At 50.6% G+C, this 26990-nt stretch overlaps 1 protein-coding gene and 1 long non-coding RNA gene across 10 annotated transcripts in view; one reads left to right on the forward strand and one right to left on the reverse strand.

Annotated features, from left to right (window-relative positions):
- Positions 1-14439, forward strand: FTSJ1 (FtsJ RNA 2'-O-methyltransferase 1). 5 transcript variants are annotated; one of them, XR_007722493.1, is made up of 14 exons: positions 1-188; positions 1746-1953; positions 2234-2303; positions 2402-2492; positions 2823-2901; positions 4939-4991; positions 5077-5130; positions 5214-5316; positions 5420-5503; positions 6190-6293; positions 6384-6581; positions 6774-6815; positions 14097-14157; positions 14374-14439. XR_007722493.1 is itself a non-coding variant. In XM_050775688.1 (13 exons), exons 2-12 carry the CDS (start codon positions 1833-1835, stop codon positions 6804-6806), a joined length of 990 nt encoding a protein of 329 aa, XP_050631645.1. In that variant the 5' UTR covers positions 1-188; positions 1746-1832; the 3' UTR covers positions 6807-6815; positions 9501-10068. The 5 variants fall into 5 exon arrangements, 4 of the variants coding, with proteins under 4 accessions (XP_050631645.1, XP_050631646.1, XP_050631643.1 ...); XM_050775688.1 differs by lacking the exons at positions 14097-14157; positions 14374-14439 and adding an exon at positions 9501-10068; XM_050775689.1 differs by lacking the exons at positions 14097-14157; positions 14374-14439 and adding an exon at positions 9501-10068 and having other exon boundaries at positions 6196-6293.
- The window catches only part of LOC126945691 (uncharacterized), a 27822-nt gene continuing 6124 nt past the window's right edge, over positions 5293-26990 (reverse strand). The window contains exons 3-5 of one of the 5 annotated variants that reach the window (XR_007722524.1): positions 23548-23774; positions 20415-20525; positions 5351-5368 (exon numbers count right to left, since the gene is read on the reverse strand). This is a non-coding gene — a long non-coding RNA (uncharacterized LOC126945691). Of the gene's footprint in view, positions 5369-13152; positions 13432-13520; positions 13965-20414; positions 20526-23547; positions 23775-26990 lie in introns of those variants that run through there. The other 4 variants (XR_007722523.1, XR_007722522.1, XR_007722526.1 and 1 more) reach the window with 4 other exon arrangements.

A 26990-nucleotide genomic window follows, 5' to 3' on the forward strand; every position in this document is an offset into this window, starting at 1 on the left:
AGGTCCCGGCACGCCGGAGCCTGGGCGGTCCACGATGGTGAGTTTGCCACGCTGCGACAGCTCATAGGCTTGTCCCCCGGGCATTCTGGTGAACTACGAACGCAAACTGAAGCTCTACGACTTGTCGCCCGTTTGCGCTCTCGCCGAGGCACAGGCTGCTCGCGGACCACCCTGCTCCGAAAACTAAGGTGGGCCCTGGGGCGCGGAGGACAGGGATGCGGGCGGAGACTGTTGAGGAACTGTCCTGACTGCGGGGAAAGGAGGAGGTTCGCCCTGGGCGCCGCAGCTGTGTATGGTTCGGGCGGCTGGCACCGGGTGGGTTCTAGACCCAAGGTTTGTCTGCAGAAGGGGACCCGTAGACGGGGTGGGTTCGAGGTGGGGACATGGGACGCAGCGGTCAGAGCCACCTGGGACCCGGTGGCCCCGATGGAGCTATGATCTTTGAGGTATTGATGAGGAGAGACAGGGAGTGTGGTCAGAAGGCTGTTTAATGGGAGGTTGGTTGGAGCGCGAGGGTGGGGTGTTACTGGGGAATCAATGGGGACTAATAAGAATATTTTAGTCTAAGTGTTGTTCATTGATTGATTAATGAGGGGATGGCAGAGTAAGCAACTATAATATAAGGAGTGGTGGATAGGAACGTGATCCCCCAGGGATTGATGGAGGTATGATATTCAACGGGTTAATGGAAAGTGATGGGACATAGTAATGGCAAGGATGATGGTGAGGCTGTGGGGGGAATAATAGATGAATGGGGGTCATGATCAAGAGGCTGTGGTGAAAGAAGAGATAATGAGAGGCTGATGGTGTTGTAGTCAGAGTCAATAGTTGGGCTGTGGTGGCATGACCATCAAGGAATTAGGGGACAGAGTGAGCAAAGAGAGGGTATAGTAAACTAGGGTTGGGGGGTTAACTTTTGTTGATACATAGTAGGTGAATAGTAAACTGTTAGAGTGTGATCATCCAGTGATGGATCCACGGAGAGCGGGGTGGACAGTGAGGGGAGAATGGGGAACTGATGTGTGAACATCAGGGAGTAACGTGTTTGTTAATGAAAGGGTTACAGGGCAGGGGCCTAGTGCTGTGATCTATAAAGGGTCTATTGGAGAAAACTGAGTTAATGGGGGCTGATAAATCAGTAATTGAATGCTCAATGGGGAGCTAATAGACCATGATTCTCCAGGCATTATTAGAGGTTCATAAGGATGTAGTAATAAAGTGGGCCTAATCGTCTAAGGGATTAATGGGGAATGGGGTGAAATGAGAGAGATATAGGGAGTGGGAGGTACAATGAAGTAGTATTAGGATAAAGGTGGAAAGCAAGGGATTAATGGGGGCTGATAGGACTATATGAATCTAGGGGCAATGGGGACAACTGGGGATATAGTCAGTGAGATTTTAATGGGCATGACGTGGGCACAGAAGGGTTGATAGTGACAGTTACAGGGCTTAATGTGTGGAGTGTGGGTGACAGTGATGGGAGGTGGACAGGCTCACAAGTTGGCCATCTATGGGATTAATGTTGGGTTTATGGGGTCTTTTGTAGGAACTGGGGGGTAAGTGATGGGGACGAGGAGGGTCTGTGTGATAAGCAATGGAGCCTGAGAGTTCAGTGATAGGGTCCTTTGGACCCTATAAGGTCAGTGGGGTCAGTTCCAGGGCTTCAGTCAGCCCATCTTCTGTGTGAGCTATCATGTGAGTCAGATGAGCCCAGTTTAGTTTGTGTGGTTCTCTCCGCCCTACAGAGGTAGGTGGTAGCCCACTCATCTGGTTACTGATACTGGCCAGCATCAGCTGACTATCGGCAGGTCCTTGGGCAACTGGTGTGTGAAATGGGACGGACGTCGAAGGACAAGCGGGATGTCTACTACCGCCTGGCTAAGGAGAATGGCTGGCGTGCTCGCAGCGCCTTCAAACTGCTACAGCTGGATAAGGAATTCCAACTCTTCCAAGGTCCCTGACTGGTGGGCAGGTCACTGGGCGGTGAGGTGGGCACAGGAGGTAGACAAGTAAGCTAGGTCTGCAGAGCTCCCTGTGGTAGGTGGGCTGACTCAGAGGGTCTCTGGGACAGGGAGACAGGCAGGAAGATAGGCAGAATACTGGAGAGGAGTTGGGCACCTGGGCAGTGGAGATATGTGGGTGCTCCCCAGGGGAGAGGGGTGAACTTTGCAAGGGTCTCCAGGTTGGAGAAGTGGGTGCAGCTGACCAGGATGCTTTCACTATGTATGCCCAGGCGTGACACGGGCAGTTGACCTGTGTGCAGCCCCGGGCAGCTGGAGCCAGGTGCTGAGCCAGAAGATTGGGTAAGTGTGGGGGTCCCAGATGGGAGACCCAGGAGGGCTGGCTGGATGGGAGGGGCCCAGGAGTGAAACTAGGCTGATATGGGCCATGTTGTCCACAGGGGCCAAGGGTCCGGCCACGTGGTGGCTGTGGACCTGCAGGCTATGGCTCCACTACCAGGTGTGGTACAGATCCAGGGGGACATCACCCAGGTAAGAGCATGGCTGAGGGTATTGGGGTATATCCTGGGTGAAGGCCCTTACCTGGGGTCTATGCAGAATGGAAGAGCAACAGAGAGGTGATGGAAACAGAGAGAGAGAAAGAGAATGAGAGAGTAACCATGGAGAAACAGCCAACGGGTCATCATTGCAGACACAGCAGAAAATGATGATGCTGGGTCCCCAGAGATGGAGTCCAGTATTAGAGAGGCAAAGCCTGGGAATTTGGCTGACCCAGGGTCTGTGGGCCAGGACCATGGGCAGGCGGGATCTGAGGGCAGCAGTGGAGGGCCGTGGGGCCACTCATCCTCCCTCTCTCCATAGCTGTCCACTGCCAAGGAGATCATCCAGCACTTTAAGGGCTGCCCTGCGGACCTAGTGGTGTGTGACGGGGCTCCTGATGGTAAATAGCAACAGAAAGTGGGAGGCCAGGCGGAGGCCCCTGTGCGTGTCCTTCTCTGTATCTCCTACCTTGGTTGACTTACTCACCTCTTCAGTTACTCCCTGCCTCTCCCTTCTGTTCTCAGCTTTCTCCCACATCTGGCAACTTTTCCCTACCTCTGCTGCCTGCTCTCTCTCTGCCTCTCTCTTCCTCCCACTTGCACCCCACCCTTTGAGTTTCATGTCTGTTGTCTACCTTTCCCTGCTCTCATCTCTCTGCAATTGTCCAATTCCATTGCACTGTTCATTCGTTTTCAGCCAGTCAGCCATTCAACACACATTTACTGAGCACCTATTGTGTTGAGAAAACATTCATGAATAAAATTCCATTAATCTTTAACCTCATGGAGCTGATGTTCTAGTGGGAGCAAATGGGAAAGAAAATAAATGATTGAGCTTTGTATCGTTAAAAGGGGATGCAGCCAGGCATGGTGGCTTCTACCCGTAATCCCAGTGCTTTAGGAGGATGAGGTGAGAGGAACACTTGAGGCAGGAGTTTGAGACCAGCCTTGCAACATAGCAAGACCCTGTCTAAAAAATTAGCTGGGCTTGGTGGTGCATATGCCCGTAGTCCCAGTTACTCAGGAGGCTGAGGTGGGAGGATCACTTGAGCCCAAGAGGTCGAGGTTACAGTACACTTTGATTGCACCACTGCACTCCAGCCTGGGCAACAGAGTGAGACCTTGTCTCTAAAAAATGGGGTGGGGAGGCCAGGCATAGTGGCTCACGCCTGTAATCCCAGCACTTTTGGAGGCCGAGGCGGGCAGATCACCTGAGGTCAGGAGTTCGAGACCAGCCTGACCAATATGATGAAACCCCGTCTCTACTAAAAATACAAAAATTAGCCAGGTGTGGTGGCATGTGCCTGTAATCCCAGCTACTTGGGAGACTAAGACAGGAGAATCGCTTGAACCCAGGAGGCAGAGGTTGCAGTGAGCCGAGATCGCGTCATTGCACTCCAGCCTGGGCAACAACAGCGAAACTCTGTCTCAAAAAAAAAAAAAAAGGTGGGGCGGGGGATAGGTACCATAGGGAAATCATTGAGCAGGAGGAAAGCAGGAGTACCTGTTGGAATTTTAAATGAAGTGGATGGGGAAGGCCTCACTGACTTAACAGTAGAGACTAAAGGAGGTGGGGGAGTAAGCTATGGATATGTCTGAAGGAAGAGCAATCCAGGAAAAATTCCAGCCTATGCAAAGTTCCTGAGGCAGGAGGGTACTTGCTATGTATGAGTGATGACAAGGAGATCACTGTGGTTGGAACAGAGTGAGGGGGAGAGTGGTAAAAGGTAACATCAGAGAGGTGACAGGGGACAGGTCCTATAGGGCCTCGTGGGCCATGGTGAGGATGTTGGCATTTTCACCGAGATGAGAGCTTGAAGAAAACCATGAGAGGGTTTTGAGGAGAAGAGGACTGTGCTGGGCTTGGGCTGCTATGAGCTGTGTGAGGCCCAAGGGCAGAAGCAGGGGCTCCAGGGTAGAGTAGTCCAGGCAAGTGATAACGGGTGGGGGCAGTGGTGGAGAGAAGAAGATCAAGTCAGATCTTTTGAAAGTAGATGTGTTAATGACTTCAATGTGGGTGTGAGGAGAGGATGCAGGGGGAGCATCAGAGGTGACTAAGGTTTTGGAGCTGAGCAACTAGAAAGCTCAGATGAGATGGTGGGGATGGTGGGAGGAGCAGGTTTGGGAGGTAGGTCAGGAGTTTGGAGGTCAGGAGTATTGGAGATGTGGAATCTGATTTGTGAATCTGGAGTTCAGAGGAGCAGTCTGGGCTGGAGGTGGAAATGATAATGATGCTTGTACATGAGGTCATTTTAGAATTGAAATGAGTTCCTAAGGGTTAGGAGCTCAGAATATGCATCTAGTTGGCAGATAGTAATTTGCATCCAGAACCTTAGCAGTAAGAGAGCCTGGAAAATGTTTTTAGTGTCTGATCTGTGTGGTACAAGAAGATGCACAGAGCAGGATAGGCCCCCCTAACGCTGTTCCTCTTGCCACAGTAACCGGCCTCCATGATGTTGATGAGTATATGCAGGCCCAGCTTCTCCTAGCTGTGAGTAACCCTGGCCACCCCTGACCCACTTTGGCCCCCTCCTGGCTGTCTCCACCTCAGCCTCAGCCGTCTGTCCTGCCCACAGGCTCTGAACATTGCTACACATGTCCTGAAGCCAGGGGGCTGCTTTGTGGCCAAGGTAAGTCTCAAGGAACCTGGTGGAGTAGAGAGAGATCGCTGAGGGCCAACCTCACCCGCTGTCTTTGCCTTCCCACCCTGCAGATATTCCGAGGCCGGGATGTGACGCTCCTCTACAGCCAGCTGCGAGTCTTCTTCTCCAGCGTGCTGTGTGCCAAGCCCAGGAGCAGCCGGAACTCCAGCATCGGTCAGTGGGGTGGAGGGGCCAGGCAGGCAGACCGGGATTTCTGGGACTCCGCCTGCACAAGGAGGAAGCGGCAGTCACACCTCATTCCACCTTCCCCCAACAGAGGCCTTCGCTGTCTGTCAGGGCTATGACCCTCCCGAGGGCTTCATCCCGGACCTGAGCAAACCCCTGCTGGACCATTCTTACGGTGAGAGCTGGAGCGTGGGTCACCCTGGGGGACTCTGCCGCACCTTATGCAATCTAGGTCCCATGAGGGCCCACAGCCTCACCCCCTGGTGGAGGCTCTGTCCCCTCATGGGAATTTTTTTCCCAAGGGGATCCTCAGCCCCATTTTCTGGTGGAAATCCCATCCCTTTATGGGTATTTTGTCCCAGGAGGAGCTTCAGCCCAGGCAGTCCTGTAGTGGTAACTCTTGGGCCTGGTGAAAATTCCATCCCAGGAGGATCCTGCGCCCTGCCCCAGTGGAGGCTCCACCTGCCTAAGGACATTCTCTCCTAGGAAGATCCAGTCACGCCCCCAGGTGGAAGCCTCCTTGGTGTGAAACTTTTGCCCCTTAAGCCTCTAGCAGGAAGAGACAGAGCCTGCCCCTGGGATGACATTTGAGTGAGGGAGACGTCATCCAGGCAGCATATAATCCAATGTCAGGTGGATATATATGCAGGAAAAAGAGCAGGGCACCAAAGTTTTAGAAGGCGTGATTATGGAGGGCCTCCCCAAGGAGGTGATCTGAACCAAATGAAGGATTTCTGGTGGGGTGGGAAGAGAGTAGCTGGTGGATCTGAGGGGAGGGCTTAGCAACCGTACTGCCGCCTGTGTCATGACTGGCCCCAGGCATCCAGACCTTGTCCTCAGTTATCTCCCCCTGTTCCTAAGACCCAGATTTCAACCAGCTGGATGGTCCCACCCGCATCATTGTACCTTTTGTGACTTGTGGGGACCTGAGCTCCTATGATTCGGACCGCAGTTACCCACTGGACGTGAGTGCCCAACCAACACTAGGTGGGTGGGAGCAAGGCTGTCCTAGATTCCCAGGTCCTCACCATCTCCCTACCCCTCTGTCTCTGCAGCTAGAGGACGGCTCAAAGTACAAGTACACTCCACCCACACAGCCCCCCATCTCGCCACCATACCAGGAGGCCTGCACGTTGAAGAAGAAGGGGCAGCTGGCCAAGGAGATCCGCCCCCAGGACTGCCCCATCAGCAGAGTAGACACGCTTCCCCAGCCCCTGGTCGCCCCTCAGCGCCACAGCCTGCTGGCCCCTGAGGTCTGGAAATGTGACTCTCAACCCGCATTGACCCCTTCCCTGTGTGCCTCTTTCTGACCCAAATCTCATGGTTTCTGGGGCCAAAATTCCCTTTCCTGCTTCCTAATAGCTATAAAAAAATTGGTGAAACCAAGCATAATGAATGGAAAAATTTCACCAAATATGTGAGTCACTTTTCTTTTTCTTGAGTAGATGGAAGACAATGAAATGAGTTGTTCACCTTAACCCATTATGGTAAGTTTGCCTTGTTATCTAAAGGTTTGAGTAAGGGCAACCTTTATGAAAAACCTCAGTAAAATTTCACCTTTGAAATTTTTATGTCAACTGATAAGATTTTAATCAACAAACCCTTTTCTAAACATCTATTGTTGTATGACAGGAACTGCTTTAAGCATTTTACATTTGAAGCATTCAGTAAACATTTATTGAGCACATACTGTGTGCCAGGCATTGTTCTAGGTTTGGAGATAGAGCGGGGAGCAAAACAGAAATATCTTGGCTCTCACAGTACTTCCAGTTTGGAAAAGAGGCAACAATCAATAAAACAGTCTATAAGTTCTAGAGTTTACATACACACATATACTATATAGCTTGCATTTTTCAATTTACATATCTTGCAATATATATAATAAGTAAGAGTAATATGGGATATGAAAAATAGAAAAAAGTAAAGCAGGGTGAAGAGAATCAGGAATTCTAGGCATGGCAGTTTTCATCTTTTGGTGTTTTTGTTTTGAGACAAGGTCTCACTCTGTCGCCCAGGCTGGAGTTCAGTGGTACAATCTCCCGGGCTCAAAAAATCCTCCCACCTCAGCCTCCTGAGTAGCTGGGACTACAGGCGTGCACCACCATGCCCGGCAAATTTTTGTATTTTTAGGGGAGATGGAGTTTCGCCATGTTGCCCAGACTGGTCTCGATCTACTGGGCTCAAGCAATCTGCCATTCTCGGCCTCCCAAAGTACCAGGATTACAGGCGTGAGCCACTGTGCCCAGCCAGTTTGCACTTTTTAAAAGGGTTGTCATAGAAGGCCTCAGACATTCCTCAGAGGTAATATCTGAGCAAAGACTTAAAGGCATTGCTGGAGGGAAGCTGTGTGTTTATCTGAGGGAAGAGCATTCCGGGTAAAGGAAATAGCCAAGTCCCAAAGGTGGAACTGCACGTGGTATGGGAGGAAAGTTTATCCATAGCCAAATGTGCTAAAACCACAATGTTAGAGGATGGCCCTTTCTGACAATGGCATAGCAGGTTATTCAGACTAAGTCAGCCATCACAAAAAGTCACCGTTTTTTTTTTAAGCGGAGCCTTGCTCTGTTACCCAGGCTGGAGTGCGGTGGCATAAGCTCACTGCAACCTCCATCTACCGGGTTCAAGCGATTCTCCTGCCTCAGCCTCCCGAGTAGCTGGGATTACAGGTGCCCGCCACCATGCATGGCTAATTTTTGTATTTTTAGTAGAGACGGGGTTTCGCCATGTTGGCCAGACCGGTCTCAAACTCCTGACCTCGGGTGATCCACCCGCCTTGGCCTCCCAAAGTGCTGGGATTAGAGGCATGAGCCACCGCACCCTGCCTTTTTTGTTTTGTTTTGAGATGGAGTCTCGCTCTGTCGCCCAGGCTGGATGGAGTACAGTGGCCCTATCTCAGCTCACTCCAACCTCCACCTCCCGGGTTCAAGAGATTCTCCTGCCTCAGCCTCCTGAGTAGCTGGGATTACAGACGCATGCTGCCCCCTCACCCAGCTAATTTTTGTATTTTTAGTAGAGACAGGGTTTCGCCATGTTGGCCATGCTGGTCTCGAACTCCTGACCTCACAAAATCTGCCTGCCTCAGGCCTCCCAAAGTGCTAGGATTACAGGCGTGAGCCACCACACCTGGCCACAAGAAGCCACCTTAAGGGAAACTGAAACAGCAAATCATTGTGTGAAAGAGATTTACAATTTCTAATATTTAAAGGATCCTGTAAATCAATAAGGAAAAAAATGAGAGTGACCGGTAAGCACATGAAAAGCTGCTCATCAGGAAAATGCAAATGAAAACTCAAAATATCAACAACACTAAGTATTTGGAAGGATATGCAGCAATTGAAAGCCTCATACACGCTACTGGGAAGGTAAAATGGTGCAGCCACTGTGGAAAACTTAGGCATTACCTACTAAAGCTGCATGTGTGCCAGTTCCACTCCTAAAAAGTGAGTCCTAGAGGCCGGGCGTGATGGCTCAACACCTGTAATCCCAGCACTTTGGGAGGCCGAGGTGGGTGGATCGCCTGAGGTCAGGAGTTCAAGACCAGCCTGACCAACATGGCAAAACCGCATCTCTACTAAAAATACAAAAATTAGCCAGGCCTGGTGGCGGGCGCCTGTAATCTCAGCTACTCAGGAGGCTGAGGCAGGAATCACTTGAACCTGGGAGGTGGAGGTTGCAGTGAGCTGAGAACGTGCCACTGCACTCCAGCCTGGGCGACAGAGTGAGACTCCGTCTGAATAAAAAAAAAAAGGAAATGAGTCCTAGAGTGTTGTTAGCAGCACTATCTGTAGTATGCCCATTAAATCGTGGTACATTCACTATAGAGAACTGTACAACAATGACAGTGAACATCCTGCAATTACACCAAATAGCACCTTGTAGTTATTCATTAAACTGAATATATATGCATTTTCTGTATGTCATGGTTCACCATAAAAGTAGGAGGAAATGTCACAAAAATGTTAGCAGCAGAGTTAGCTGGGTGTGGTAGCACATGCCCCGTCTGTAATCCCAGCTACTTGGGAGGCTGAGACGGGAGGATCACTTGAGCTTGGGAGGTTAAGGTTGTTGTAAGCTATGATGGAGCTCCACTGCACTCCAGCCTGGGTGACAGAGCAAGACCCTGTCTCTAAAAAAACAAAACAAACAAAAAACTTTCTTTGACTTTTGGTTAGCTGGCAAGCTGATACAACTCAGAAACTGCTCAGTGTCAGGAAAACCAGAACTTGTTGATGAACTTGTTTTCAAAATATCATCTCATCAACGAGGCCTGGACAAACAAGCCCTGAGGAGGGATCTGCAACAACCCTGAAGACAACAAGGAAAGAAAGCATAGAAGTCTCTCCGCACTGCAGTGGGAATTCTTGAGTGAGGTCTTACCTCTTCTTTAAACCTCTTCAGGAGTGTCCTGATTATATCCAGAAATTTCCCTAAAGGCAGGGATTCTTAACCTGGATAGAAGCCAGGGGTAACCATAAACTTGATGGAAGAAAATGTTACATCTTTATTTTCAGCAATAAAACAACGTTAGCCTTACTCCCAAGTTATAAATGCTGGCAACAAATCACAATAGTAAAAGCAGTACCTGGGATTTTCCCACCAATACAAACCAGTTACAACAACTGTAATGTAGCATAAAAAGGGCATCTTGAAGTATTGTTCATATTTGTCACCTCTTGGAATGACAGCAGATCCTATAAGTTGATGTATTAATTAAAAAGCCCATATATGACTGCAGCTCAATTTTGTTTCAATTTAATATATAGTAATAATTGTAATTCAATGTAATTGGCTTCCATTGTCATCTGTGTGTGTGTGTATGTGTGTGTATATACTTTTAAAAATATTCTGCGAAGGGGTTCACAGATTTAACCAGATGCCAAAGGGTTCCGCAGAACAAATTTATTTATTTATTTTGAGACATAATTTTGCTCTGTCGCCCAGGCTGGAGTGCAATGGCGTGATCTTGGCTCACCGCAACCTCCACCTCCTGGGTTCAAGCGATTCTCCTGCTTCAGCCTCCTGAGTAGCTGGGATTACAGGCATGCACCACCACACCCAGCTAATTTTTTTATATTTTTAGTAGAGATGGGGTTTTGCCATGTTGGCCAGGCTGGTCTTGAACTCCTTGCCTCAAGTGATCCGCCCACCTCGGCCTGTTTTTTTTTTTTTTGAGACGGAGTCTTGCTCTTGTCGCCAAGGCTGGAGTGCAGTGGTGCGACCTCGGCTCACTGCAACCTCTGCCTCCCAGGTTCAAGCGATTCTCCTGCCTCAGCCTCCCAAGTAACTGGGATTACAGGCGCCCACCACCATGCCCAGATAATTTTTGTATTTTTAGTAGAGACGGGGTTTCACCATGTTATCCAGGCTGGTCTTGAACTCCTGACCTCAGGTGATCCGCCCGCCTCGGCCTCCCAAAGTGCTGGGATTACATGCGTGAACCACTGCGCCTGGCCTCCAGAACAAATTTTTTAGGTTAAGAACCTGTCTTAAAGAAACATCAGGGCCAGGCACGGTGGCTCATGCCTGTAATCCCAGCACTTTGGGAGGCTGAGGCGGGTAGATCACTTGAGGTCAGGAGTTCGAGACCAGTCTGGCCAACATAGTGAAACCCCGTCTCTACCAAAAATACAAAAATCAGCTGGGTGTAGTGGTGCATGCCTGTAATCCCAGCTACTCGGGAGACTGAGGCAGGAGAATCACCTAAACCCGGGAAATGAAGGTTACAGTAAGCCAAGGTCGTGCCACTGCACTCCAGCCTGGACAACAGAGTGAGATTCTGTCTCAAAAAAAAAAGCAACGTCAGAAAGTCTACCTGGACTGCAGTCCTCAATTTCTATAACTTAATGAACAGGAGCTGACAAAAACTCCCCAACCAGACAAACAGAACTGTTTTCTACAGCTTAATCCTGTGTCCTTAGAAACTCACGTACTCTGTGATCCAAGGACTATCCACGCCGCGGTCCAGTGACCTCAGGAGTATCCACATACCAGTCTGCGACCCCAGCTGTTTCCACACCTGACTGTGACTCACCCCAGTTACTGTGTGTGACCCCAGGAGTATACACACTCAAGTCTGGGACAAACATCGTCCAATCTGCAGTCAGAAATGGTGTTTCAACTCTGGAGCGTGTGTTCATAGGCATGCCTACACTCTAGTCTCTGACCACGAGAATAACCACACCCCAGTCCGTGTGACTTCAGGAATGTCCAGACCCCAGTTTGTGTCAGTCTAGGAATGTCCACACCATGGTGACTTAACCCAGGAGTCTTCTCACCAAAGTCAGTGTGACCCCAGGAATGCCCACACCCCAATCGATGAATATGCACGGCCCAACAATGTATGGCGGAAGTGTCCACACAAAAGGCCATGTGACCACAGGTGTAGCCATACCCATTACAGTGCAAATTCAGCAGCGTTCACACGAGAGCCTGTGAGACCTCAGGAGTGTCCTCACGCCAGGTTCTGTGAGTCCAGCAGTGGCAATGGCTTGGAGTTTCCATAGCCATCTTAGTAGCGCCATAAATGTGTACCTCAAACTGTGACCGCAGAGGAGGCCATACTCTAGTCTGGGTGACCTCGTGGGTGTCCACAGCTCAGTCTATGGTGCTTTGGGAGTGGTTTTGCCCCAGTCCAGCCACCTCAGGAGTAGCCCCACCCAAGTTTTTATGACACAAGTAATGTCCAGTTCCCAGCGTATGTGACCCTGGTGTTGTCCAAACCCCATAGTCTCTGGCTATTAGTGTGTCTATACTCATCTTGACGGCCTCAGGCAGGTGCACTCCCCCATCTGTATGACCAAAAGACTATCGACTCTCCTGTCATTGTGACCACAGAAGTGTAAAATTCCAGTGCCAGTGACTACTGGTGGGTCCACGTTCCAGTCTGGGTGACCCAGGGGAGGGCACAGTCCTGTCTGTGTGACCATAGGAGTCTTCACACCCCAGTATCTGTGACCACACAGGAGTCAATTTCCCAGTCAGTGTGACCAGAGGGATGTTCACACCAAATTGTGTGACCACAGGAGTATCCACACTTATCTGCACGTCCTGAGAGGTGTCTGTACTCCAGTGGGTGTGACACCAACAGTGTCCACAACACAGTCTGTGTGACTCCAGGAATGTCCCTCCCCTCAGTCAGTGTGAGTCTAGAAGGATCTACACCAAGTCTTGGGGGCCCACGAGTGTTCATTCCCCAATCTTTATGACTCGGGGCATTCACCACCCCCCCATCACGCAGATGAAGCATATCCACAGCTAGGTCTGTGTGACCCCAGCAGAGTCTGCTTCACAAGTGGTGTAACCACAGGAGTGTCCCCAGCCAAGCCTATGGGAATCCAGGAGTGTCCACATCACAGTCACTTGACCACAGTGGTGCCGACTTCCCAGTTTATGTATCCTCAGTCATGTCCTTGTTCCAGACTGTGTGACCCCAGTGTCCACACCCCAAACTCGGTGATCCAAGAGGTTACCCTAACTCCAGTCTGCGTGACTCCAGTGTTGCCCACACACCAATCTGTATGACCCTAAGAGAACACATCCCAGTCTGTGATGCTTCAGGAGTGGCCACACCCTACTCTCCGTGACCCCAGGAGTGGCTACACCACAATCAGCATGACCCCAGGATTTCTTACTCCAAAATCTAGTAACATCATGAGTGTCTACACCACCCTCACCTGTGTGATTCCAAGAGGATCCACACCCCAGGCTGTGTGACCTTGGGAAGGTCCCTATAGCAGTCAGTGTAAACCCAGGAGTGTGTTCTTCCCCGTCAGTGTGAGCCAGAAGGGCGTATCTAGAGGAAGAGTGATCCAGGGAAAGGCGAAGGGCCGGCTGTGGTAGCTCACACCTGTAATCCCAACACTTTGGGAGGCCAAGGTGGGCAGATCACCTGAGGTCAGGAGTTTGAGACCAGCCTGGGCAACATGGTGAAACCCCATCTCTACTAAAAATACAAAAATTAGCCGGGCATGGTGGCGCATACCTGTAATCCCAGCTACTTGGGAAGCTGAGGCAGGTGAATCACTTGAACCTGGGAGTTGGAGGTTGCAGCGAGCTGAGATTGTGCCACTGCACTCCAGCCTGGATGATAGGCCAAGACTCTGTCTAAAAAAAAGAAAGAAAGGCAAAGGCCCTAAGGCAATGGCCCTGATGTGCCTGGCACATTTGAGGAACAGGCCAGCGGGGCAGGAGCAGAGTGAGCAAGGAGCCAGTGGCGGGCGGTGAGGTCAAGGGGGACCCGGAGGGCCTTGTGGGTCACGGAGAGGACTTTGGCTTTTTCTCTGAGAGAGATGAGAGCCACGGCAGGGCTCTGAGCAGAGGAGGGCCCTGAGCTGACTCGGGTTGCAACAGAATCCCTCTGGCTGCTGTGGTGTTGGCTACTCAACTGTTATTGTTTGTCAAAAGCCAGAGAACTGTATGCCAAAAGGGTGAACTTTATTGTATGTAAATTATAACTCTTTAAATTTAAGTTACAACTTTTGGAAAATGTGCAGTACTGGCCAGGCATGGTGGCTCATGCCTGTAATCCCAGCACTTTGGGAGGCTGAGGTGGGAGGATAGTTTTAGCCTGGGAGGTTGAGGCGGCAGTGAGCTGAGATCATGCCGCTGCACTCGCGCCTGGACAACAGAGCAAGATCCTGTCGCAAAGAAAAAACAAAAAACAAAACAAAACAAATAAAACGTGCAGTACTTTGCAAGCAATAACGATTTCTATTTCTGCAAGAGAGTCTGTGCTCATGCCTGTCCTTACTCCTCTCCTTTCTGCACAGACGCATCTCAGGAATGCACCTGAGGAAAAGGCGGTACCGGGGCCTCCCTCAACTGCTCAAAGTAGCGCTCCCTTTGTTGTCTGCTGTGAACTGAATTGTGAATTCAGCAAATTCCTTTGTTGAAGCTTTAATCCCCAATGTGACTGTATTTGGAGATGAGGGTAATTAAGGTTAAATGAGGCCATAAGGGCAGGGTCCTAATCTGATAGAACTGGTGTCCTCATTAGAGAGGGAAGAGACGCCAAAGCGCCCTCCCTCTCTCCCTGTGGGCACGCAGAGGAAAAGCCACGTGAGGACAGAGAAAGAAGGTGGCTGCCTACAAGCTAGAAAGAGAAGCCTCACCAGAAACCAACCCTACCAGCACCTCGATCTTGAACTTCCAGCCTCCAAAACTGTGAGAAAATAAACGTCTGTGGTTTAAGCCACTCGGTCTGAGGTATTTTGTTAAGGCAGTCCAAGCAGCTAATTGCCTCTCAGCTTCAAGGCTGATTTCAGGAGACTCATGTTGGCCAGCTGTGAGGGGAGCCAGTGCTCAAGTGAAGGAAAATTCAGTACATCCTCCTTGTCTAGCTGAAGGGGGCTCTGGGGCAGCAGGAGGGGCCCAGGGCAAGCCTGGGATGAAATCCGTGGCACTCCTACAGGTTCTGGGGGTGGTGTCCATGGAATATCCTCCGCCACATTACAAAATGACTAACAATTGCTTGGGAAGCTTTCAGAACTGCCCCGAGGCTTCCTCTAACACTCCACCCACACCTGGCTCATGCCAGGTTGCTCCCCCTGCAGAACACGTATGCAGCTTTAGAGCTCATGCCTTGGTTCAGGAGAATAGGTGTGGTGTCATCTCAGGCTCGGTGGCAGCCCGAGGGAAGCGGCAAGTGTTCTGAGTCTCTCTAGATGGCAAAGGAGCTGAGGAAAGCTGGAGTGAATTATGAGTCACAGCCTGTACCTCACAAGAAAGTTCTGCCCAATGCCAGAGCTGGGAGCCATCAGCAGTTATGCAGCGTTGGTGAAGAAGAGCCTTGGGACAATTGGTATGCATGCCTGCACATAGGTGTGTGCGTACCAGCACGTGTGAAGTTATGCAGGAGTGCATGGTGTGCTTATGCCCGTGTGTGTGCACATTGACAGTCCTTTTGTGCATCCATACATACATGGCACATGCGTGTGCATTCACGCTTTGCTGTTTTGAATGCAGGTATGGTTATAAGTGCATGTGGGCAACACAAGTTCAAGTGTGCATTCTCATGTAGATGCTAGGGTGCAGCAGGCACATGGGGACCTGTTCGTGACAAGGGTGTTTGTGAAAAGCAATTGTGCATATGCGTGAGGGTGTACTTATGTGTGAGAGTCTATGTGCAAAGTCCGTGGGTGCTACACTGAGTGTTTGTGTCTGTGTGTATACACGTGTATGCCAGGGTGCACATGCATGGCTGTGTGTGAGTGCGTAAGTGGGGAGAAGCACATTGGCCCAAGTTGGTAAGTCAAGTATCTATGCATGTATACCCCTGGGCACCTACCCCTGTGCAAGTGTGAGTAAACAGGTACACACGGGCCTGGGCATAGATGTCCGTGCACATGTACTCTTGGGAGCCTGTGCATGGGCATGCTGTATGCATGGCTGCAGGGATTTCCCACGTGTGTGTGTGCACAGATGCACAAGTGCCCAGGAACCTAGATTGTGGTCTCTGTACACATGTACCTCTGGGCACCATGCATGTGTGTGTGCAAAAGTGCATGTGTGCCTATGGGCTCAGGTCTCGCTGTCTGTGTACATATATCCCCTGGATGCCCATAAAGGTGTGAGTGTATACTGCAGGTGCATATTTGTCCATGGGCCTCAGTCTGGGTATTTGTGAACATATACCCTGTATGAACATGCATGGGTGTGTGGATGTGATCAGGTATGCCCATGGACCCAGGCCTCGGCATCTGTGTACAGGTACCTCAGGGTGCCCGTGTGTGTGTGTGTGTGTGTGTATGTGTGTGTGTGTATGTGTGCATGTATGCATGTGTAACTCTAGACGCCCATGCATGTGTGTGCACATGGCTTCAAGTGTGTCCAAGGACCTGGGTCTGGGCATGTGTGTACATGTATCCCTAGGAACCCATGTGTGAGTATGCTCATGTGTTCAGTGGTGCCAATGGCCTTGGATCTTGGTGCCTGTGTACGTGTACCCTTGGGGGACCAGAGATGGCATTCATGCATGCATATGTAGCACCATGGGGGGATCTGTGTACAGATTTACCTCCACCTCCACCTGGCTGGGGATCATAAAGAAAACCAAGGGATGCGCTACCTCCATGAATCCTGGTTTCAGCAGAGCTAAGGGAGTGAAATTTAGGACCATTTTACTTGTCTCAAACCTTGTTATCCGAGACAAAGCTAGAGCTTAGAAAATACCCCTTCCTTCTTTCAGCCCCCAGAGACAATGTGGCCAGGCTCCAGAGGGCTGGGAAGATGAGCAATGCTTGTGAGCCACCATGATAGGAAGCAGAGGGGTCAAGAAGCCCCTGGGAGCAGGGATTAGGGCTAGGGTTAGGGAGAAAACACTTGGACCTGGAGGCTCAGGGGAGGCTTCCTAGAGGGGAGGGGTAGGAAGAGGCAGTGAAGGGGCCCACAGCAATGGAGAGGAGTTGGACTGCAGGGATGGGGTAGGGGGACAGACGACAAGGGGCACTCAGAAGACTAATGTCTGGGAGTGGGAAAACAGTGTTTGCTCAGCCAGGAAGCTGCATCCAGATCTTTTATCATTTGTGGAAGACCAAGTACCCAGGCCTTGGAGGAGCCCAGAGATGAACCAGAGTTTGGAGCTAGGGGCGAGGTGGTTCCCTCTGTCCCTGTAACAGGCAGTTTAGGCTTAAAGAGCTGTCCAGGCTGGGCTTGGTGGCTCACGCCTGTAATCCCAGCACTTTGGGAGGCCGAGGCAGGTGGATCACCTGAGGTCGGGAGTTCGAGACCAGCCTGACCAACATGGAGAAACCCCGTCCCTACTAAAAATACAAAATGAGCCAGGCGCGGGGGCACATGCCTGTAATTCCAGCTACTTGGGAGGCTGAGGCAGGAGAATCGCTTGAACCCGGGAGACAGAGGCTGCATTGAGCCGATATCATGCTATTCCACTCCAGCCTGGGCAACAAGAGTGAAACTCTTGTCTCAAAAAAAACAAAGAAAAGAAAAGAACTGTCCAGGATTCCACAGGCCCCTGGGGCCCAGGGTAAACTGCCTGCCCTTTCTGGTCCTCGGTCTTCTCCATTGTCACATGGCCTGCCTGTCTGCAGCCCAGGCCCCGGGAAGCATTTAGCCTGAGAGAGGAGCCCATGGACAGTGGGCAGCTGCTCCCCAAGATTGGGCCACCCTCCTGCTCCTCTGCCGCTTCCCCAGAGGCAAAGCTTGGAAATGGGCTGGGGGAGCCATGGCCACAGGACAGTCAGCATGGGGGAAGCCTGGTGGGGTTGAAACCCTGGGCTAGGAGGGGGCACTTCCACCACAAACCCTGGTCCCCCACCAACCCACCTGAACATAGCAAGGGAGGCACAGGGACCCACAACCTTCCTCCTGACCCCAGCTGGAGAAGGATGTTGCTGCTCCTGAATTCCAAGCTGGCCCAGATGTAGAGTGGTCCCCTAAGGGTGTACTTGCACAGACACCAAGATCCAAGCCCATTGGCACAGCTGAATACATGAGCATTCCCACACATGGGCCCCTAGGGGTACATGGACACAAATCTCCCCTTCCAGTCATGGCACCCCAGCCCTGATCAGCTTCACCCCTAAAAGCTCCCAGGTGCAGGGTCAAGACCTTCTTGTGCCCCCACTTCAACCCCAAGCCAATGGCTTTTCTTTTTTTTTTTCCAGAGATTGAGCTGGAGGGGTCTCACACTGTCACCCAGGCTGGAATGCAGTGGCACAATCATAGCTTACTGCAGCCTTGATCTCACAACTGATCCTCTGACCTCAGCTACAAGTGCGAGCTACCACACCTGGCTCTGAGCCAATGGCTTTTTTTTAGATCCTCCAAAAGGTCAACAATACTGACTGCAGAACGTCAGGCAGCCACAAGCCACTGGGCACAGTTGTGCAGGCTGTGCTCTAACAAAAGTTGCCTGGCCACAGAAGACACTGGGAACAGAAACGCAGCCTGGGCTCCTCTAGCATCGCTGGGGCCTGGCTTGGGGCTGTGTCCATCAGGAGGAAGAGGCATCCTTTTCTAAAGTTCACACAGGCATTATGTGAACTAGTGGCGCCCCTCAGTGTCCAGGTTTTTAAAGGCAAAGGAAATCTGGACATTCGCAGAAAATGAACATGGCCCCAGAGCCAGGCATGCCTTCACCGGGGATGTCTCTGAGCTGGAAAAAAATACTCAGCCATTGTCTAGCGCAGCCCTATGCTTATCAGGAAATATTTTAAAAACCTTTTAAATGGACAAAACTAGTTCCAAGATGTCCTTTCAATGGAACACTGGGTATGGTCTACCCGACCCCCTTACGGCTTATCTGATTCTATAGCGGGCTGCACTTTTGTCTTTGGCTGGGCCATTTTGCACCTCTGTAGAGAGAGAAGTTAACCTGTGCAGGACTGATAATTCCCGTCCATAATAAATGAATTTTGTCCTGTAGAGATACAACTGATCTCTATCCTGTAGAAAAAGATTATTCCAGATATTATATTGCATCTATTGGCAAATCCATTGCAGTATCTCTGGGAGTTTATATATGTTTGTTCTTCAGATTCTCCTCTGAGCCTAGTGTAACATCTTACGAGTTCCCTCAATCATAAATTATCTGGGCCAGGCGTGGTGGCTTATGCTTGTAATCTCAACACTTTGGGAGGCCGAGGCGGGTGGATCGCTTCAGCCCAGAAGTTCAAGAGCAGCCTGGGCCACATGGAAAAACTCTGTCTCTACAAAAAATACAAAAATTAGCTGGGAGTGGTGGTGAGCGCCTATAGTCCCAGCTACTCAGGAGGCTGAGGTGGGAGGATCACCTGAGCCCAGGGAGGTCAAGGTCTGCAGTTAGCTGTGATTGCACCACTGCACTCCAGCCTGGGTGACAGAGTGAGACTCTGTCTCAAAAATAAATAAATGATCTAAAAATCTTTGACACATGTTCACTTTATATTAGTAGGAGTCGTGATGTTACCATTTTGGACATAATTTTTTAATTGCATCTACCAGCTCACAGTACAGATGAGATCACCAAGCGCGGGGAGAAGGGACTTGCTTGAAGTGACCCTCATGGACTGGGACTGGAAGGCAGAGCTGAACTCAAGGTACTCTGGGCGCTGCCCTGCTCCCGGAAGGAAGGGGATGTGCTCTGCCCGGGTGTGGAATGGAATGGGGGGCTGTGACACACCTCCACTATGGGGATATGGAGTGACCCTCTGGGATGAGGGGCTCATCTGTCAGGTCCCACCCTCTGTGCTGTGCCTTGATTCAGACCGAAGACACAACCAGCCGTCCACCCCACCCCAAGTGGTCCTGGCCAGGGGAAGTGCTTAAATGCCCCCATTGCCATCCTGAAATGCTATGCTGGTGGTGACCATAGGAAAGCTTTATTCTAGGCATCTTATTTCAACTGCTGGGCCCCAGCTTCCTTATCTATTAAAATGTAGTTCCAGTTCCTGCCTTATATGATGTGGAGAAGATTAAATGAGATCATGGACATGAAGCTCTTCAAATTGCCCGGCACAGATTAAGCGCTCAATATATATCAGCTGTTAGTCATTAGGTCTGTTAGGTTTGCAGAACTTCCAGTGGTGGACATTTTTGAAGGGATGCTTGGGACCCCCTCGAGATGCTGGCCTAGCAGGACCTAGCTGCTCCATCCTTGGATGAAACACCCAAGTGTTCCCCGGGTTGATGGATCAAGGAGCTCAGACTCCTGGTCAAGGAAGACAGGCCTGGCTTGCTCTCTGGAACCCCCATGTTGCTATCCAGGAGATCCTGAGGCCCAAGGCACAAAGGAGGAGCACAAGGAGTGGTGAGTTCCTGACAGGAAATGGTGGGGTGCCCTAGGAGAAATCACCTCTTAGGGTCTCGGTTTCCCCATCTACACAATGGGCACTTCGGACCTGTGAGTTGCTGAAGACCTTTGCAGCCACCTTTTGGGGAAGAACAATGTTCTCCAAGAGTGTAACGGCTGGAGGCTGACCCTCTCCCAGTCCAGGCCCTGCCATTGGAGACAAAGTACACCAGACACAAAGGGAAAACCCAGTCCCCGCCACAGCATGGGAAGCTGCCCAGCAAGTTGAGAGTCAACTTGCCCAAGTTTTGTGGCCAGTGAAGGGGAGGTTTGCGGCCAGACCACCCCTGAGACTTACCTGGGGAACTTTGGGGGGTTGGGTCGGGGGGATGGACTCAGTGGCCTGTGGGGTCCCTTCCAGTCCAGACTCTCCTCTGTGGCTGGCATGCTGTGACCTCAGAGGGCCAATCTGCAAAATGGGATGATAACCCCATGTGGGCTGAGAGGGCAGGAAAATGTATGTATTCTTCAGGGTTCTGTGAGTTGTAAGTGGCAGAAACTCCAGTCAAACCAGCTTAAGGTAAAAGGGAATACTCAGGTAATAGAAGAGACCTGGGACAGAGTGAGCTTTGGCCATGCACAGCGTGTCTGAGGACTCTCTCTCTCTCTCTGTCTGTCTGGGAGGCCTGATTCATCTTTGAAAGTTTGGCCCTCAGGAGGCTCTCCCAGGTGGTGGCTGCCTCGCCTATCCCTAAACAGCAAGGAGTCCCAGAGGGCAGCAAAGCCTTTTCCCCTTCAGTTCCAGCTTTAGATCATGTGGCCTGGCTTGAGTCACACCCATGCCTGACCCTGTGGTCACAATGACAGATTGCTCTAATTGGCTGGTCTAGTCATGAGTCCACTCCTGAAGATATAGGTGGGAGCAGGGAGGTGGAGGAGTTAGCCCCACAAGAACAACATGCACTGGAGTGAGGTGAGGAGGAAGGGGGTTGCCAAAAGAAAATGAAGGTCGAGCCGGGTGCGGTGGCTCACGCCTGTAATCCCAGCACTCTGGGAGGCTGAGGCGGGTGAATCATGAGGTCAGGAGTTCAAGACCAGCCTGGCCAACATGGTGAAACCCTGTCCCTACTAAAAATACAGAATCAGCCAGGCGTGGTGGCGGGCGCCTGTAATCCCAGCTACATGGGAGACTGAGGCAGGAGAATCACCTGAACACAGGAGGCAGAGGTTGCGGTGAGCCAAGATCGTGCCACTGCACTCCAGCCTGGGTGACAGAGTGAGCCTTCATCTCAAAAAAGAAAAAAAGAAAATGGAGGTCAGACATGATGGTTCACATGTGTAATCCGAGAACATTGGGAGGCTGAGGCAGGAGGATCACTTGAGGCCAGGAGTTCAAAATCAGCCTAGACAACATAGGGAAACCCCGTCTCTACAAAAAATACAAAAACTAGCTTGGTGTGGTGGTGCATGCCTGTAGTCCTAGCTACTTGGGAGGCTGATCTCTTGAGCCCAGGAGTGAGAGGCTGCAGTGAGTCATGATCACACCACTGCACTCCAACCTGGGTGACAGAACGAGACCCTATCTCAAAAAAAAAAAAAAGAAAGAAAGAAGGTGGTCTTTCATAGAAGAGGAAAGAGGTGCTGAGTTGGCAAAGGGAATGCATGCCACCACTGAATCCTTAAGTAAAACCACTGGCAGCCTTAGTCCTTCTCTGCCTACCACTTTCAGGTGCTCAGCTTTATGCTGTAAAGTTACCCCATCACTCCTAAACTCAGAAATTCTGCCTCCCATGACAGATTAAAAGGCAATTTATACTAAAATGTCAACGACTACCAGAAGCAGCAGAGTCTGCCTGAAGAAGGCAAAGCCTCGCTGGATGTGACTTAATCTTCTAGTGAGATTCAGGGCCGTGTGGCAAAAGGATGGGGAGATGTCAGGGAGTGTGCCAAGTACTCAATGGACCAGGCAGCTCAAAGGCAGCCCCAGGAGGAGACAGCAGCCTCCTTCCCATGTTCTGTCTCCATTCAGAGCAGATGGCCCTCCCAGGCGCATCTGAGCTCCCGGCTCTTCTGCTCCCCTCCTCTGAGGGACCTGTCTGTCTAGCTATCAGCCTGTCAGTTCAGCTCTGCTGCAAAGCTGTTGTGTAGGTGTATATTCATCGAGCGTCTGTTCCTAACACTGATTTCTTGGCAGAGGGAGGTCAGTTCATCCAACCATAAAGGATGAGTTCTGTGTGAGAGGGTCAGAGAGGAGGATCGGGAAGCAGACGGAGCAGGTTAGAACATTAGAATTGTCATGGACCCGCTCTTTCTTGTAGATACCCACAGTTCATCTGCTCAACCACTCACTTAGCCTTGCACCCATTCATCCACCCATGATTCACCCACTTACCCACCTATTCATTCATCTGTTTATCTAGCCAGCCATCCGCACACCCACGTAACTGATCACTGCTGTGGCTCCAGCTTTGTGCCATGCATTGAGAGCATGGAGATGAGTCATACCCCCTCCTGCTCTTTCAGCCCTCCCAGTCCAACTGGAGAGACATCCACAGGCAAATCTCACTGCATGATTCTGTGATCAATGCTGTGGTTACCCCAGGGAACATCTGATTATGACCCTGACATTTTAGCCAAGTGCTGACAGATCTGTTGGTGTTGCCAGGAAAGAGGAAGAGGAAGGACATTCCTGGAGGTGGTAACGGCGTAGGTAAACCCTGGGAGGTGTAAGAGAGAATGAGTATGGTTGAAGCACAGGGTGGATGAAGGGCTGAGACAGAAGTTGGCACTTGGGCCAGGCACAGTGGCTCATTCATGCCTGTAATCCCAGCACTTTGGGAGGCTGGGGCAGGCGGATCTCCTGAGGTCAGGAGTTCAAGACCAGCCTGGCCAACATGGTGAAACCCTATCTCTACAAAAAATACAAAAATTAGCCAGGCATGGTGGCGGGCACCTGTAATCCTAGCTACTCGGAAGGCTGAGACAGGAGAATCACTTGAACCTGGGAGGTGGAGGTTGCAGTGAGCCAAGATCACGCTGCTGTACTCCAGCCTAGGCAACAAAGTGAGACTGTCTCAAAAATAATAATAATAAAATAAAAGAAGTTGGCACTTGGAAGATGAGCAAGGGCTTTAATTTCTAGCCCCGGGGTGCCAGGGATGGCTTTTGAGCAAAAGAGCCAGCACCCAGAGAGTGTAGTCAGAGGCCTGGAGTAGCTGGCATGGGGTAGCCAGCCCGCTCTTGCTCCAGGCCCCAAAGAGACACATGTGCCAACCCCCAGCCTGCAATTCAAAGAAAGAAAAAGACCTCAGGAAGAACACAATTTACAGAAACTGTCCCTGAGATGGATGGACAGATGGACAGTGGGATGCTGAGATGTCTGCTGGGTGTACAGATCGAAGCATAAATTCTGGTCCATACCGCACGCTTTTGGAACACATACCAGGGAAACAACGTGGTCAGGGGAATCAGGCATGTGCACCCCAATTTACCTGGCTCTGAAGCGCTTGAAGGGCTTGCAGGATGCATGGCCACGTTGCTGAGGGAAGAGGACCAGAAGGTCAAAGCCACTTCCAGTCGGGACTCTAAGAATTTCCTCAAGGGGCCCGGGCGCAGTGACTCACGCCTGTAATCCCCACATTTTGGGAGGCCAAGGCAGGTGGATTACTTGAGGTCAGGAGTTCAAGACCAGCCTGGTCAACATGGTGAAACCCCGTCTCTACAAAAATACAAAAATTTATCATGCTTGGTGGCGGGTGCCTTTAATCCCAGCTGCTTGGCAGGAGGCAGGAGAATTGCTTGAACCTGGGAGACAAAAGTTGCAGTCAGCTGAGATTGTGTGCCACTGCACTCCAGCCTGGGCGACGGAGCAAAACTCTGTCTCAAAACAAAAAAGAATTTCTTCAAGGGCAGCAGCTTCTGAATTTTCCTGAGTGTAGCTGAATTTTTATGCTAAGAAACCATCCCAAGGCCTCTGCCAGGAGCACTGGGTGCGGTTAGCTCTGTCAAATGATGTTGTCCTTCACAGGGAGTAAGAGCCAGGAGGACAATTGAGGATGTGTCCTAAGAATGACACCCCAGGCAGGGGAGATGGGGCTCAGTAGTGAACCAATCCCTCTGCCAAGGACTGCCAACCTTCCAGGTGTCAGACTTGGTCAGGAAAAGTCCTCAGCCTTGATAGCTTGGTGTGAGAGTAGTGCAGTCAGATCTTAGGGTGCCAGAGGAAATCGGGTCAGGGGATGATATATGCCAGGAGGCCCTGGGGTGCCAGGAGCTGTGGGGAGACCTCAGCTGGCTCTAGAAGGAAGAAGGGCAGCAGTTTGCAGGTAAGGTAGGGTAGAAAACCAAGAGCGGCCAGGCACGGTGGCTCATGCCTATAATCCCAGCACTTTGGGAGGCTGAGACGGGTGAATCACCTGAGGTCAGGAGTTTGAGACCAGCCTAACCAACATGGAGGAAGCCCCCGTCTCTACTAAAAATACAAAATTAGCTGGGCGTGGTGGTGCATGCCTGTAATCCCAGCTATTTGGGAGGCTGAGGCAGGAGAATCGCTTGGACCTGGGAGGCAGAGGTTGCAGTGAGCCGAGATCGTGCCATTACACTCCAGCCTGGGAAACGAGCGAAACTCCGAGGAAGAAAGAAAAGAAAAGAAAAGAAAAAGAAAGAGAGAGAAAGAAAGAAAGAGAGAAAGGAAAGAAAACCAAGGACAACAGGGCTGCAGGATGAGGAGCACCCCCCCAAAACCCAAAGTCCTATGGCGGCCCCATTTCAAGCACTCTCCAGGCAGGGAGAGGCCAGCACCCAATCCTTCGTCACCCCTGCTATTCACTGGTTGACAGAGTCCTGTAGTCAACGCTTGCCAGACATTGTCTAGATGCTGAGCCTAGTGCAGGTGCTGGAGGTTGCAGACAGCACAGAGATGCAGCACTGCCTAGTGGGGAGACAGACACTTCTGTGTGATAAGGTTTATGGAGACGGGTCTGCCCAGGGTGTGGGAATCCCAGAAGCAAGAGGTAGGAAGGGTCTCCCCGACCTGGGAAGTGATATCAAACTGGATCTTTTTCTGCTTTATTTTTAGAGACAGGGTCTTTCTCTGTCACTCAGGTTGGAGTGCAGTGGCACAATCACAGCTCACTGCTGCTTGGAACTCCTAGGCTCAAGGAATCCTCCCGCTAGAGCCTCCCAAGTAGCTGGGACTACAGGTGCATGCCACTGTGCCTGGTTAATTTTTTTCTTTTTTTCTGAGACAGTCTCACTCTGTTGCCCAGACTACTGGAGTACAGTGGTACAGTTTCGGCTCACTGCAACTTCCGCCTCCCAGATGCAAGCGATTCTCATGCCTCAGCCTCCCCAGTAGCTGGGATTACAGGCTCGTGCCATCACACCTGGCCATTTTTTTAATTTTTGGTAGAGATGGGGTTTCACCATCTTGGCCAGGCTGGTCTTGAATTCCTGACCTCAAGTGATCTGCCCACCTTGGCCTCCCAAAGCGCTGGGATTACAGGCATGAGCCACCTGGCCTGGCCGGAACTCCATACTGTTTTCCACAGCTGTTGTACCATTTTACATCCCCACTGATAGTAATTTCCCCTATCCTTGTTAATTTTATTTATTTTTAAGGTATTTGAAACAAGATGGGTTCAAAAGTCAGAACTAGGCCAAAAAGTCTACTCAGAGAAATGTCACTGTAACTTCTCCGTTCTATCCCTCTCATCCATTCCCTCTAGGAAACCAATCTCAATAGTTTCTGCTTTATCCTTCCAATGTTTCTTTTTGTAAAGATAAACAAATGCATGTATGTTTTCTTATATCATCTTGTTTCTTACATGAATGCTTGCATCCTATATTTACTTTTTTGCACTTTGCTTTTTCCACTTAACAGCATGTCCTGGCCGGCCGCAGTGGCTCACGCCTGTAATCCCAGCACTTTGAGAGGCCGAGACGGGTGGATCACCTGAGGTCAGGAGCTCAAGACCAGCCTGACCAACATGATGAAACCCCGTCTCTACTAAAAATACAAAAATTAGCTGGACGTTATGGTGGGCGCCTGTAATCCCAGTTACTCAGGAGGCTGAGGCAGGAGAAACGCTTGAATCCAGGAGGCGGAGGTTGCAGTGAGTTGAAATCGCATCATTGCACTCCAGCCTGGGCAACAACAGCAAGACTCCGTCAAAAACCAAAAACAAACAAACAAACAAAAACGGTATGTCCTGTCTGGGTGCAGTGGCTCACGCTTGTAATTCCAGCACTTTGGGAGGCTGAGGCAGGAGGATCACCTGAGGTCAGTAGTTCAAGACCAGCCTGGCCAACATGGAGAAACCCCATCTGTACCAAAAATACAGAAATTAGCCCAGCGTGGTGGCGTGCACCTGTAGTCCCAGCTACTTGGGAGGCTGAGCCAGGAAAATCACTTGAACCCGGGCAGTGGAGGTTGCAGTGAGCTGAGATCATGCCAGTGCACCCAGCCTAGGCAACAGAGCAAGACTCTGTTTCAAACAAACAAACAAACAAAAAACAGTATGTCCTGGAAATCATTCCTCCTCAGTTCATAGATGTCTTCCTCAATCATTTTACAGTTGCTTAGGACTCCATTGTGTGACTGCACCACAGTTTATTCAGCCACTGCCTATGTATAGGAAGTGATATTGTTTTCAATATTTTGCAATTATAAACCATGCCACAATAAATAACCTTGTGCATTTGTATTTTCACTGTTTGGGGGAGTATCTTCAGGGTAAATTGCTGGAAGTGGGAGTGCTGGTGCAGAAGAAAAACATGCATTTTTGTTAGATGTCAAATTCCCCCTCATCAGGGTTGTAAAAACGACTTTTTAAAAAGCACAAATAAGAAAAGCTGATCTTTGCAAAAGAAACCAGTCTTTCTTGCTGACATCTAAGTCTGTGTTGGTTTTAAGACTGAGGGATTTAATTTCACA

The sequence above is a fragment of the Macaca thibetana genome, chromosome X (genome assembly GCF_024542745.1).
Source record: "Macaca thibetana thibetana isolate TM-01 chromosome X, ASM2454274v1, whole genome shotgun sequence".
Classification (NCBI taxonomy): Eukaryota; Metazoa; Chordata; class Mammalia; order Primates; family Cercopithecidae; genus Macaca; species Macaca thibetana.